Genomic DNA, 14,948 nt, shown 5'->3' with positions numbered 1-14,948 from the left:
AGCCTGTGATACATGCATTATGCATTGGTTATGGACTTATGGCCATATACCCTTCTGCGGACAAGGGTGACTTGGAACGGTGTGGAAGTTAAGTTAGCCGCAACATGCTCCACGAGCATGCCTGTAAGGGAAGATGGACGTGCATTTTCCTGAGGATGAGGCCCGGATTGTAGCTTCATCATGGCGCATCGGGAAAGTTACGGCCTACGTGGAAACGTGCAAAATGCGTAATTTTCAGTTCGTCAAAGTAATGCTCTAAACAATTCCCAAACTACTCAAAATATCAACCATTTAAGTTAGAAGCTTGATGACTTTGTCGTGACGAGTCAACGGTACCAACAAAATAGTGACCGAGAAATTAGCAACTTAGAGACTCAGATAAGTCAACTTTCAAGAAGGCTAAATGATAGGGGTCATGGGATATTTGCTAGCCAACCAACTCCGAATCCGAAAAGAGTTAACCAGGTTAATGGTTCAGGTAGTTCTAACCAAAACGAACATGTCAAAGAAGTTATCACCCTTAGGAGTGGTAAAACATTAGAGAACTTGGTGGAACCACCTAAGGAAAAGAGTCCAGCTGAAAAAGAGACTGAAGTTGATCAAACTTTGCCTAAAGACCCTAATGAGCCTGAGACTGCCAAGAGTCAAAGTGAGGAAGCTACCCCTGAGAGAGTGTACATACCACGTGCACCATTTCCTCAGAGACTCGCTAAGAAAAATCCTAGTACATATGCTGAAATCCTAGACATATTTAAGCAAGTTAAGATCAACCTGCCTTTGTTACATGCAATCAAACATGTACCAACTATGGCCAAGTTCTTAAAAGAGATGTGCACTGTCAAGAGAGACGCGAGTGTCCATAAGAAGACATTTTTGACCCAAAAAGTTAGTTCCATAATCTCACAAAAGTACCCAGTCAAATTTAAAGATCCCGGTTTTCCTACTGTCACATGTGTCATACGTAGACAAAAGATAGAAAATGCTCTTTTAGATCTTGGGGCAAAGTGTGAATATTTTACCGTTCTCGGTATACGAACAACTTGGACTAGGTGAGATGAAACCAACTAGGATAACACTAAAGTTAGCCGATAGGTCAGTCAAAATCCCACGTGGAATTATTGAAGACGTTTTGGTTCAGGTAGAAAACTTTATCTATCCAGTTGACTTTGTGATTTTAGACACTCAACCTGTCTCTAGTCAAGATATTGATAGACGCATTTATGTGTCTATTTTCATCTCTATTGTGTATATTGTTAGTACCTATTTTTGTACTTATTTCGGTATTTTATCTCTTTGTAGGTGTTTTTGTAGAAATAAGCTTTTGCAGCGAAATTGGCTCGAAAAGTTGTTAAAGGCACCTGGAAGGACATTTGCTATTCGGACTCTCTCTTTGGATAAGGGGTAACCCATTTCTAGGCATGTGCTAAAGGGACACTGGAACTGGATAGGGGACACCCTTCTTCTTCACGTTTAAAACGGTTTTTGACGGGAAAAATGCATGCAGACGCTGTTGATTTTGGATTGAATATTTGAACGAGTTTCAGGGAGATTCAACACTGGAAATCGATTGGCTGGACTTGATAGAGCAAAAAATGCTTAATACAAGCGTTTGGATCGATCGAATTGGGCTGGAATGGCCAGAAAAGGGAAACAGAGCAAATAAGGAAACACGGTCCTGTTGGGTTTGTTTTTGGATATTCAGAGAGATTAAAGGCAAGAAATTAGTTCCAAAGATACATATTACATCTAAGGAAGATTTTGATATAAGTGGGAGAGCTCATAAACGCGTAAAACAATTTTTGGAAGGAATTATTGCGGTGACTGCCAGGGAAGGAAAGAAGAGATTTTGAAGCGATTTGGGAGAGATTTAATCGACATGTGGTGTATAAATAGGTTTCTTAGGGTCCCAAGAAGGGGGAAGAAGAGTTTGGAGTAGTTTAGAGCACCACAGAGCTGAGAAGATCGAGTTGCAGGAAGTTACGTTTTCTGCTGCTCCTGAAGAACAAGCGTTGCAAGGAAGAACAACGTCTCAAATTCGCAACATTAAGTATATTCTCTGTAACAGCTGAACTGTCCGTGACCTTTTGTTTCACTGTAACAATTTAACAGCGCCTTTGCAACAGTTATTTTTGTTGCAATTTTTCTGTTTTATTGTTTCACCTCTTGTAAACACTTTTTGAGCTATAAACATATATTTTGAGAAAGTGATTAATATGAGGAGCTAAACCCCTTAGCCGAGGCAACGGAGAAGCCATTGTTCCATGAAAAGTGGTATAATTCTATTTTAATTATTTATTGCAATTATTTTACATGATTATTTGCATAGAGTGGTTATAGAAAATTGATTTTTATTGAGTAGTTGTGAATCGTTTTGATGGAGCATGCTTGGTTCTAAAACTTTTGATGTTTCATGCTTTGTGATTACAACTATTACTTCAAAAATCTATTAGAGGCAAAATATTAGATCACTTTAAAAGAAAGAATTTCATGAATATTGATTAGAATTTATCACTTAATTGGTTAATGGTGGAATACAGGGTCTCGGTATTTTCTTATTATCTTTGAAACAACTTTATTTAATTTTCGAAAACCCTTCACAAGTTTGAGTTGAACGAATCTTATTACCACTTTTTCTACGACAATTAAAATCTTCACAAGTTTGATGAAGCGATGACATTTTTGAATGAAATCGCCGATAAAACCCAACAATGGGAACATAGTAGGGAACCCCAGAAAACAATTCTTCTAAGTAGAGGAAATGTCAATAGGGTAGAAGGATCTTATGAGTCAGATTCTAAAATAGCTGCCATAGCCAAAAGGTTAGAAGCCTTAAAATTAGGTCATTCTAGTGGTAGTAGTGGAAGAATCGAGCCTTTTTGGGAAGGCCATACGGTTGAAGAGCAAGCCAATGCTCTTTATAACAACACTAGGTTTGATAATCGACAGAAGTTTGACCCATATTCATAAACCTATAACCCTGGATGGAGAAACCATACCAACCTTTCTTGGTCTAAGGGCCATAATCAAGGTCAGTCTAGTAACTCTCAGGTTCCCCCGGGTTTTGGATATACTAAGAATCCTTCAGCTCTGGCGCAGTTTCAGAACCCTTCAGATAAGAAGATTATGAGTTTAGAAGAGTCTCTTACTTTATTAACTCGTAACACTATGGAGTTTCAGCAATCTGTTGCTCAAGGTTTAGAATATAATAAGAGAATAGGTCAGGCTAACTCTCAGGCTATTTCCGAGTTGAAAACCCAGGTTAGTCAGATAAATGAGTCTTTAAGAGAAAAAGGTAAGTTTACTATTCAAACTCAACCCAACCCTAGAGGTATTAATGAATTAGGTGAAAGACCATCCGATCATATAAATGATATTAAAACCCTTAGGAGCGGTAGAGTAATAGACAACAAGGTTTTCATGCCTGATAGTGAACATACTATAGTTCACCCTTCTGAACCAGAAACTGAGGAGACTGATAGAGTCACTAAAGAGACCAATGAGGGTCATGTTAAGCCCGACTTTGTTCCCAGAGCCCCATTCCCACAACTGCTAGTTCCCACAAAGAGGGAGTCCAACTTTAATGATATATTGGAGGTTTTTAAGCAGGTTAATATCAACCTTCCATTATTAGATGCAATTAGGCAGATTCCCTCTTATGTCAAGTTCCTTAAGGATTTGTGTACGCGTAAGCATAAGCTCGGTGTCCAGAAGAAAGCCTCCATAGATAGTCATGTGAGGTCTATTATCCAGAATACCACCACTCCTAAGTATAAAGACCCAGGGTCCCCTACCATTGCTTGTACAATAGGTAAGTACCGTGTACAGAAAGCATTGCTTGACTTAGGAGCCAGTGTGAACTTACTGCCATACCATGTCTATCTTAAGTTACGACTTGGTGAGATGAAACCTACCCAGATAACGCTCCAGTTAGCTGATAGGTCTGTTAAAATTCCTTGTGGTGTTATCGAGGATGTTCTTATTGAGGTCAACAAGTTTATATATCATGTGGATTTTGTTATCCTAGATACCCAACCTGTCCCTGACCCAGAGAAACACATACCGGTGATTTTAGGTCGCCCGTTTTTAGCTACATCCAATGTGATCATTAACTGTCGAAATGGTATTATGAATTTGTCTTTTGGTAATATGACTATTGAGCTGAACATTTTTAATATTAGTAAGCTACCCTATGAACTAGATGACTCGAGTATAGAAGAGGTGAACATGATAGGAACATTAGTCGAGGAGTCATTACCAAACACTTTGTTAGAAGATCCATTAGAGAAATGCCTAGCTCACTTTGGGATTGATTTTGATGATGATAATGTGATTAATGAGGTGAATGGTTTATTAGATTCAGCCCCTTTGTTATACACTAGTACTGGATGGAAACCTAGGTTCGGACCACTACCAGTTTCTAAGTCTACCCTAGTTCCTTCGTTAGAAGAGCCTCCTAAGTTGGACCTTAAACCATTGCCAGATACTCTGAAGTATATGTTTTTAGGCCCATTTGAAACTTTACCTGTAATTGTAGCATCTGACTTGGATAGTGATCAGGAAAGTAGGCTAGCAACCGTCCTTCAAAACAACAAAGAAGCTTTAGAGTGGACCATAGCATACATTAAGGGTATAAGTCATACTGTTTGTATGCATCAGATCTATTTAGAGAGTGACACCAAACCTTCTAGGGAGATGCAACGTCGACTGAACCTTAATATGAAAGAAGTAGTTCGAACCGAGGTTCTTAAGTTGTTAGATGTTGGCATTATCTATCCCATTTCAGAAAGTAAGTGGGTCAGCCCCGTTCAGGTTGTTCCCAAGAAATCCGGTATTACTGTAGTCCAGAATGATGACAATGAGTTAATCCCGACCCGAGTGACCACGGGTTGGCATGTTTGTATTGACTATAGGAAATTGAACAAGGTCACTAGGAAGGACCACTTTCCCCTTCCCTTCATCGATCAAATGCTAGAGAGATTAGTTGGACATAGTCACTATTGCTTCTTAGATGGCTACTCTGGCTATAATTAGATCGTTATTTCCCCAGAAGACCAGGAGAAAACCACTTTTACCTGTCCCTTTACGTATAGACGCATGCCTTTCGGGCTATGTAATACCCCTGCGACTTTTCAGCTTTGCATGATGAGCATATTTTCTGACATGGTAGAACGGTTCTTAGAGGTCTTTATGGATGATTTTTCAGTGTTTGGTTCGTCTTTCGATGAGTGCTTGCATCATTTGTCACTAGTGTTGACTAGGTGTAAGGAAAAGAATTTAGTACTTAATTGGGAGAAATGTCACTTCATGGTTCATTCAGGAATTGTTTTAGGGCATATCGTATCTTCTAAGGGTATAGAGGTAGATAAAGCCAAAGTTGAGCTTATTAAGACTTTACAGTTCCCAAAAATCGTAAGAGATATTAGGTCCTTCTTAGGGAACGCAGGTTTTTATCGCCGATTCATCAAAGATTTTAGCTTAATTTCTAGACCTCTTTGCAATTTGCTTGCAAAAGATGTTAAGTTTATCTTTGATGATGCTTGTTTAGAGGCTTTTGAGAAGCTTATGAATTTACTCACTACTGGCCCCATAGTCCAGGCACCCAACTGGAACCTACCCTTTGAGATTATGTGCGATGCTTCAGATTATGCTATTGGTGTTGTGTTAGGTCAGCGAGAAAACAAATTACTTCATGTGATTTACTATGCTAGCAAAACTCTGAACGAGGCCCAGTTGAAATATACCACTACAGAGAAGGAACTTTTAGCCATCGTGTTTGCTCTAGACAAGTTTAGACCCTATCTTTTAGGTTCGAAGATCGTAATCTATACTGATCATGCTGCTTTGAAATACATTTTGTCTAAGAAGGATACCAAACCTAGATTGATTAGGTGGATCCTATTGTTGCAAGAATTTTCCCCAGACATTAGAGACAAAAAGGGCGCAGAAAATGTAGTAGCAGACCACTTGTCTAGACTGGTTGTTAGTTCCCCTAATGACTCCCTTCCTATAAGGGATAGCTTTCCTGATGAACAATTGTTCTTTGTTACCCAATCGCCTTGGTACGCAAATATAGTGAACTATCTTGTTACTGGTCGAATGCCCCAACATTGGGGTAAACAAGATCGTTTTAGGTTTTTATCCAAGGTTAAGCATTTCTTTTGGGATGATCCTTATTTGTTTAAGTATTTTCCAGACCAGATTATTAGGAGATGTATACCTGAGAGTGACCAGTCCAGTATTATTTCCTTTTGTCATGATCATGCTTGTGGGGGTCACTTTAGTGCTAAGAAGATTGTTGCTAAGATATTGCAGTGTGGATTCTACTGGCCTTCGTTGTTTAAAGACTCCCATAGTTACTGTGTTACTTGTGAACGTTGCCAGAAATTAGGAACCATTTCCCGTAGGAACATGATTCCCTTGAACCTTATTTTAATTGTTGAGGTCTTTGATGTGTGGGGTATTGATTCATGGTTCCGTTCCATAATTTTTTAGAGGACTGAACCGGCCCTAACTTTTTTTTCTTCAGTACCTAAAGTCATAAAGGGATGTTAAGTTATTATTACAAGAACAATTTCTTCCATACTCTAATTAAACCTCAAACTAAGAAGAAAAGGGGCAAAGGATAACTAAGAAGAAAAGAGACAAGTATCCACACTGTGGTTTCACAGAAGACCATACCTTGGAAGTAGTAGTTTTCGAAGGAAGGGTAGCTTCGGAACCTTCCTCTTTGTCTACTCAACAACGTCAAAGTCATATTTAAACTTCATACCAGCGAAATTCAATCTCCGGGGGCAAAAATTCCCGTAACGAGTCGGGGCGCTACCACGAGGCTGGCTACCAGCACTAGGGCACCATCCTTGAGAACCAGGTACCCAGCCATAGGCCCAAGGACCGATGATCTCGATAACGGTGTCATGCCACTCATAATCGTGATCACGCTTAATCCGTTCACGAGATGGGAAAAGCTTCTTCTGAGAATTCCCCTCTGTACCAGGGACATAAAGAAGCTTTTGAGTCGCTCACTTCGCTCAGGAGGAGAATCTCACTATGAGAAGCAGGGATAGAACGAAGGACAACACTCCATGGCTTATGGTTTCTACCATTAACGTAATCCCCAAAAGAGGCGTTAAAGTTTTCAGGGGTATACCAATCCTTCTCAGCAGCGTTGGGGAAGTAGCAGGTCATTGAAGTCTCCCTCTTACTCCGGAGGTAACACTCCTTGAGCACACGAAGATAGTTCCCGGTTAATTGTGTCACCGAGCGACAGTAGGTGTGCGGATTAGAACCCTCACGATAAGCTAAAACATCGTAATAGAAAGAATCACCTGATTTGTATAGGGGCAACATAAGTCCATCTTCGAAGTCCCCCACAGTCATCAACAAATGGAAGTCATCGTATTGGTAATTAGAGATCATCTCAAAAGTAAGATCATCATCGAGAGCATAAAACCTGACGTCAAAAGCTCCAAGTTCATGATTTTCCTTGAAGGCCTCAAGATCTATGTGCTTAAAGGTAACCTTCTTTGGGCCAACCGATATGCTTCGAAAAACCAAGGAGGCATCGGAATCCTCTCCGTCATCTAACGAAGGTGATTCATTTCTGGAGCCTTCCTTTTTGTCGAAGGATTCCTTGTTGGGGAAGCCTTCGGCACATAACCTTCGGCAGGCTTTCCCTTCGGGATAGCAGAAGACGCTAGACTCATAGGTTTCTGAGAAGGCTTCGTTATGGGAGCAACAGCGCGAAGAGGACGTACGTCTAACGACTCGGAACGATGGGGAGAAGAGGATGGAATGCCCATTGTATCAGAATGCTGAGCAGCAGAAGGACGATTAACAACATACTTTGAACCTTGAGGACCCTTCAGTGGATCACCCCTTTTAGTAGATAAGGTTCGAGGACCAGAAGACCTAAGCGGGCCACCCTTCGGAGGATATATATCAGGGCTTTTGGATGGCGGAGTTCTATAGGGGATTGCCGGCGGAGTCTGATACGGAACCCGATGACGATCAGCCATACCTACAAACATGACGAGAGTTAAAGACGAGATTGTACAGACGAATAATCCATCAGAAACATCAACAGGAAAAATGAAGAAGAAGCTGAGAATACAGTCTTCTTCTGAAACATAAAAACCCTAAACTACCAGAATCAGGGAACCCCAATTCTTCAAAAACTTTGGAAAACAAACTAATATAAGCATCGAAGAATCGAAATTAGAAACCCTAGGTTTCATGATAAAGAATAGGGGCAAGTATATATACTTTAGTATATTTGTTCTTTATCATGAAACCCAGGAACAGGAGCAGAAAGAGAAGACTAATCGAAAGTGAAGTTATCTCATACCTGAATCAGAGAATATTGATGAAGATGAACAGAGTAGATGGTACCGACGGTAAATTTCCAAGGCTCGAGTAAACAACACGAGCAGACACCAAGAGCCAGAAGAAAGAAGAAGATGGAGAATCTCAAAGTAGAACAGAGAAGATGAACTGACAATGAAGGAAGAATAAAATTTAATGCTTCCTCGACTTATTTATAACAAAAACTGTCCCATGGTTCGAGAAGAAGTTAATGCAAGAAGTGGGAAACGTGCCCTAAAATCTAGGAGAAGTTATTATGGAGAGATGAAGAAACTGTGAAGACCGTTTTATTCTTCTTCGTTTGACTAAAACATCCACATCAGAAGAAAAAGGGGAAAATTGTATACACATATTTCATCATCTTGCCACGTGTCTAAGAAACTGCACGTGGAAGACACACGGTTAAGAGTTCCAAGGCTCGATATCACGTCCCAACATCAAAAGACATCTATCACCACTACGTGCTCATCATCGGGTAGATCCAGCGACGAAGAGGATGGGATCACGGAGATATCAAACCCCTGAGAAGCACTGAATAATAACCTAGGATCTACTTTACCCCATCTCGAGAAGGTGTTGAGATCAACGGTGAAGTTTAATTATACTGGCACGGAAGAGAGAGAGCCAGCAGACAACTGTCTGGCGCGTGCAGACATCCCAACCACCCGCCTTAAATGCCCTAAGGCATAGGGCACGTGTCAACCAACATATGGAGAAGAAAGAGGTAACCCATCGTTGCTTAGCATGAACGTCGGACCGATCGATGGCAAACGAAGACCCCAGCGGGATCGGCACAGAATTTAAGAGGATAAGGATACAACTGTCTCTGAAGGTGGACCCTACGTTATATCCCTATAAATACCTCATTCCTCCTAGAGAAGACGGGTCGACCACTTGATAGATAAGATAGGAGTAGTGAAGATAGAGAGAAAAGAGGAAGAGTAAGTATGAGTTCCTTTTCCCCTTTAGCTTCGTTATTCCGGCAAAGTCATTTGACTAAACTTGTAACACCTCAATACATAGTGAAACTCCAACCCCGTAGACGTAGGCCTTAGTGCCGAACCACTTAAATCATTGTCTCATTTACATTCCGTACTTTACATTCAATCTTTATTTTACCGTGTTTGAATTACGTAAGTATGTTTTATTCCTTTACCCCGAGGTCAGACAATGACGAGTCCGATGACTCAGAGTCTTGTAGCCATCGAACTTGCAATGATTACTACGTGCATGCATTTATTAGACATGCGTTTATCGTTTGTGAACACTTTACGCCATTGTTGTTTAAGTGTTCACATACCTATCTCCCTAGCATAAACCCTACCTCTAACTTCCTCATTAATCTCACCCCCATCGTATAGGAACTTGCACTGACTATGTTCCCATTCAATAGTTTCTCTAACTTGCTCACACATTCTATGTATAGTGTGTAATTAAGGACACACTTTCTGTTTCTAGATGCGATAACCATGTAAGATTCCTTATTCGTTAATTTGGTCCTGCTCATCAAAAGTTATGAAAGAAATTTGAAAACAATTTGTGATGTGAATATAATACAGACATTTTCCTTCATTTGCTATATGTATATGAACTTGTAAGTAATTTTTGTTCTGCTGATTGTTCTGAGTTAGTTCTTCCAATTAAAGAAACTTTGGTTCTGAAATTTTGGCTTGATGAATTTATTTATTTATGATAAAGAGAACACGGAAAAATTTATTAAGAAGTAAACTCAACAGCCAAAAAAAAGAAACAACGGAACTCAACCTAATTTCACGATAAAAGAGTCCTGTAGGACTCAGCTGTTTCACAGGTACATACATCACTCACGAGTCATACTTACCCAGTTCCCCTAGTTTTATTCCTAGCATTTACTAGTACCTGCATAGGATCCCAAACCAATTTCCGTCATAGATAAATTGGATTTGATCCGTATTATTACGTACATATATATTATGATTCCCTCAATAGCTATTAACCTGATTATTTGATCGATCAGGAACCGTATATAGCTCTTAAGGCTTTAACGTCATTGACCTGCACTTGCCTCTTAGTGCTTCCAGGTTGGAACACCGGGTACATGATTGTGTTTTGTTCGAAAATATGTTCTAGTCCTAATAAATGTCCAATTTCATGTGCAGCAACAGATTCTAAGTCCATTGTGTCTGATTCTGGAAGGGTACTCCATTTATCCCCTGCGTCGAAGTAAAACCTTCCATCATTTGGTGGAAATGCATGAGCGACTACTCCCATTTGATCATCAAATTTAGATCCATCACCAAGATCACCTTTGTGGAACCCAATAACCATGTCAGCACCTACATCTTCATTGGTCTCCTCGGTAAACTTGAAGTTACTCACAGCTTCCCATTTCGCAAAAGCTTGTGAAATAGCATATTTCAGGGTTTGGGTGTCAACTTTGTCTAAGATTGTACTATTTGAGCTAAATCGATAAGTGAGGTGAGAGCTTGACCATTTTTCTGGGGCGCTAGCTGCAAGTACATCTTGGTCATTCTTCCTCTTTCCGGGTTCAGCGTCGACAACGTCTGCTCTACCACATCGAGGCATCATCATTTGTTTCACTGTTTCGGCGTCTAAACTCCCTGTGGCATTTACACCATAATTGAGTTGATAAGTTTTGATTTCATACTCTAAGACATCATCAAACACGTCATCGTATGCATGCTGAGCACTAGGATTCACATCATTCAAGTATCCAAATCTTTTAAGATATTTCTTAACATTATGCAAACCTGGTGCGGTCTGACCAATGTGAACTCCTTTGAGATCTTGAAGAAACTCGAATGGCTCAGCAGATAGAGTTGGGTTTGGGAGAATGGCGAAGAATGTGAGAAGAACAAACGGCACAAATTGAAAATATTGAACAGCTTTGGTGGTCTGCATTGTGTTTACTGAAATTTTGTTGTTTTTGTTTTTGTGCTCTATTCGGAATACTATCTCAACTATTTATATAGAGATATAGATGCACTAATGAATTTCATAATTAACACCATTAATTGAAGTTCCGTACCCTGGAGATCTAATGCATCACAGAGAGTGGTCCTTTGCATAAGGTTGATGTGATAAGTTCACCAAATTGAGTTATTAAGCATCTAACAACCGAATCTAACACTTAATGATGCATATAGCAACTCAAAATCTTACTCTTAAATGGTTGAAAAGACACATACATCTACCAATTTAAATTCAATTCAAGCTGTAGTTTCTTCTTCTGATAATGTAGTCCAAGGGTCTCTTTTTTGTTCTCTAAATTGGACTCTTTTGATTGGTATATCGCGGATTGCATAATGTACTACATGCCACTGCTTCAAAAAAAAAGAACGGGCACCAAGCTCAGCTGGTCATCGCCGTTTCTGAAAGATTCATGCGCTCCAGGAGGTCCCAGGTTCGAGCCCCCAATGGCGTAATATTACATGAATTAACATGGAAGGAGTTAGTTTGCCCCAATTGTGGCACAATCTCAACCCTCCATCCGCTTCGGCTCCCTTGGCTAGGTTACCCATGAGGCTCGTTGATAGGCTAACACAACAACCTGTTCAATTAATGTAATAGTATGTTGTTGGAGATTAGCTTGTTAGGCTTCCAACTAGTTAATGTAATAATCGTTATCCAATAATATAATTTAAAAAAAAAAAAAAACTTTATCACTGTAGTTGCAGGAAATCCTACAACTACACAAGATGTAAGAATCTATGAACTATTGAGTAATCATGGTAGAAATTATCTTTTTATTATATCAAGATCTCACAATCGATTACAAGATGATATGAAACCCTAAGTTTCTTTTACACAAACTTTCTCTCTCTTAATTTCTTAACCAAGGATTCTAAAAAAATCTGTCCTCTCACAAGGCCAATCTACCCTTTATATAGGGTATTACATAGTGGATGACAGCTAAGATATCCTCTTATTTCGGAATAACCGTGCGCTATTATCGCACACACATATCAGTTACACTCGCAGACTCTGCTTGCTTTGCGTAGATCATCACACTTTACTCATGACTATGCTGATATCATCTGCTACGTCATATTGGTTTGGCTGTGTACAATTATTATCGCACACGGTATAACTTTACTAATTCGCATAATTCATAGCCGTGCGATATTTCACTCCTACATTTGCCTCTTCTTATTTCGTTCTTTCCATGAAATGAGCGAAATGAGAACTTTTTAACCTTTATTATCGCACATGTTCAAATTTTCAAAATCCAACTTACCGACATTCTTCCAGAATTTAGGTTTCCTCGAACCATGTGTATCTTCTCGTCCAATTACTATCTGACACGTCTTTTTAACCGCCTCTTACTATCCGTTTATTTCTCGCATTAATAAAATAAAGCCTCGGGAACGGTGAATAATTTCCCCCTTTTAAGTCTTTCTTCTTCTTTCTCTTTTTCTTTTTCTCTGCTACTGCATCCTTTCTATGCTTTTTACAGTTCAGTTTTTCTTCACACTCTGATTTAATATTATTTCTTTCACCATTCCCATTCTAAAAATGGTTATGTAAATTGCTAAGAAGAATGAATTGGCCTTCACAGCTTTAAATGGAGAACTCCCACAAGAGGTTATTCACTCACTCTTCCCCCTGGATGTAATTATTCATCCAAACTCACTCTTGATTTGATCAAATCAGAACAATGGACACATCAAAGAATTATTGCTTCTTTAGAACAACTACAGAATGTCTTCTTATTCCACTATATAACCCTAACATCCCTTTATTTTATGAAATCCTTGCTGATAAGCGATTTGCTCGATCCGTTTTCCAATTGAGTGGTGACGCAATCAGAATAGTTCTTGAATATGCTCGTCGCGCAGTAGGATTGGGAACTTCTTATGAATATGATGTGCGAAACGAACTGTATCGTGATAGATTATTGACCCCCATGAGTATACTCTTGATAACTTCTTCCAGTATTATTATGTGGCTCTTATGAAAAATAAATCTACAATATGGGTCATTCGCATAAGAAGAAATGAGAACATCGATGAAGATAAGAAAATCATGCGAGATGTCGACTGGAATAGTAACTCCAACAAGACTTGCAGTGGATCCAATGACTTGGTTGGGTGAACTATCCGGTTATTATGACAGGTCCTTATGTAGCTGGCAGAGTTGTTGATAACTCGGATCTTCCTATTCCTGAGGGATTTTCTCATTATCATCCTCGGGAACTTATCTTTTCTGAAGAAGAGAAAAAGGTATGTAAGATCTTCGCATTGTTATTTTGATCTTCGCATATTTATTATTTTCGCACTAACACTTAAACTTTCCTATATTAGACTATAAAGGGGAAGGATAAAATCAAGCGAGCTAAGAAATCCGTTGAGGACTCTCCTTCGCGGAATAATAAGGTAAGAACCATTCTTCCTTTTGTTTTAACAATATTGTTGCCTTTGTTACTTATAATTATTATTCGCATAGGTGAGTTCTTCTGGTATTAAGACTAAGAGGAGGACCAAAATCAAGTCCAAAAGAATTTGATCTTCTTCTTCTCCTTCAAATCTTGAAAAGAAGCATAAGAAAATATACGATTCCGCTTCAGATTATGAATCCAACGACGATGATACTCTCGTATCTGAAGAACCATCAATTGATTCTTCAATGAAAGTCTTATCTACTGTGTTTTTGGATTCCATGACTTCTATGGGTACTGATGAATTGACTCGCTCTCTTGAAATGGTATCAAAATTGATGATGCTCTGCGTTTAGATGATCCTTCACTTCGCAGAGCTTCATGTTTGTTAAGCCCCGCTTTCAATTTTCCTTCGGTTCTCTAGTAATTACTATCCTTTCTTAATTATTTAATAAGTTTTAATTTTCGCATCATTATGTTATTTTCTCATTTTATAACATTAACTTTATCTTCGCAGATGTCTCGCATGTCATATGCAGTATTTTCAGATTATGAAAGAATACTTCAATCTTTTTCAACTAATTATTCCAAACTTGAAGCTGAAGTTTCTACTTCTACGAATAAGATATCTGAGCTTCATAAAAGGAATGATCAACTGACTGGTATTTTATTCTATAACCATTTCTCTATCTTATCTTCTTGTTTTTCTTGAATTATATATTCTTGTTTTTGAATTATGTATTCTTGCAGAAATTTATCGACTCTCTGATGAAGCAGCCTCTTTATTTTGCTCTGGTCATCATCCTGTTGATGATGATACTCTTCTGAATTATCTTAACTCTTCTTTAAATAACCTCATCGAGGATAGAATAAACTCCCTTTCTTTTGATAGACTCAAATAAGAATACCAACTCCCCAGTATTGATCATAGGAGTGCCCTAACCTCTTGTAACAGCTTCAAACGTCATTTTTGGAAATCCAAAGATAGAATTAAAGCTTTAGAAACAAAAAATAATTCCCTTATTTATGAGAAAGATAAAGCTATTCGTAGGGGTGCGAAGGCATTAAAAGATTTTCAAAAAAATTTACTTGAAGTTCAAGTTGAGCGAGATTTAGCTTTACGCGATAAGGAAGAACGCATGGAGGAAAGAAATCTTATCCGATCTGCGCTCCTTATAGAAAGTGAAAATGAGTTTAAATGGGCTGCTAG

At 38.9% G+C, this 14,948-nt stretch overlaps 1 protein-coding gene across 1 annotated transcript; it reads right to left on the bottom strand.

Annotated features, from left to right (window-relative positions):
- Nucleotides 1-10,016: 10,016 nt before the first annotated feature.
- LOC113290201 (metalloendoproteinase 1-MMP-like) lies at nt 10,017-11,291 on the bottom strand. The gene is made up of 2 exons (XM_026539780.1): nt 11,112-11,291; nt 10,017-10,961 (listed from the first exon to the last, which is right to left on the bottom strand). Exons 1-2 carry the CDS (start codon nt 11,260-11,262, stop codon nt 10,354-10,356), a joined length of 759 nt encoding a protein of 252 aa, XP_026395565.1. The 5' UTR covers nt 11,263-11,291; the 3' UTR covers nt 10,017-10,353.
- Nucleotides 11,292-14,948: the final 3,657 nt, after the last annotated feature.

The sequence above is a fragment of the Papaver somniferum genome, chromosome 6 (assembly GCF_003573695.1).
Source record: "Papaver somniferum cultivar HN1 chromosome 6, ASM357369v1, whole genome shotgun sequence".
Taxonomy (NCBI): domain Eukaryota; kingdom Viridiplantae; phylum Streptophyta; class Magnoliopsida; order Ranunculales; family Papaveraceae; genus Papaver; species Papaver somniferum.
This window is presented reverse-complemented; position numbering and strand designations above follow the sequence as displayed.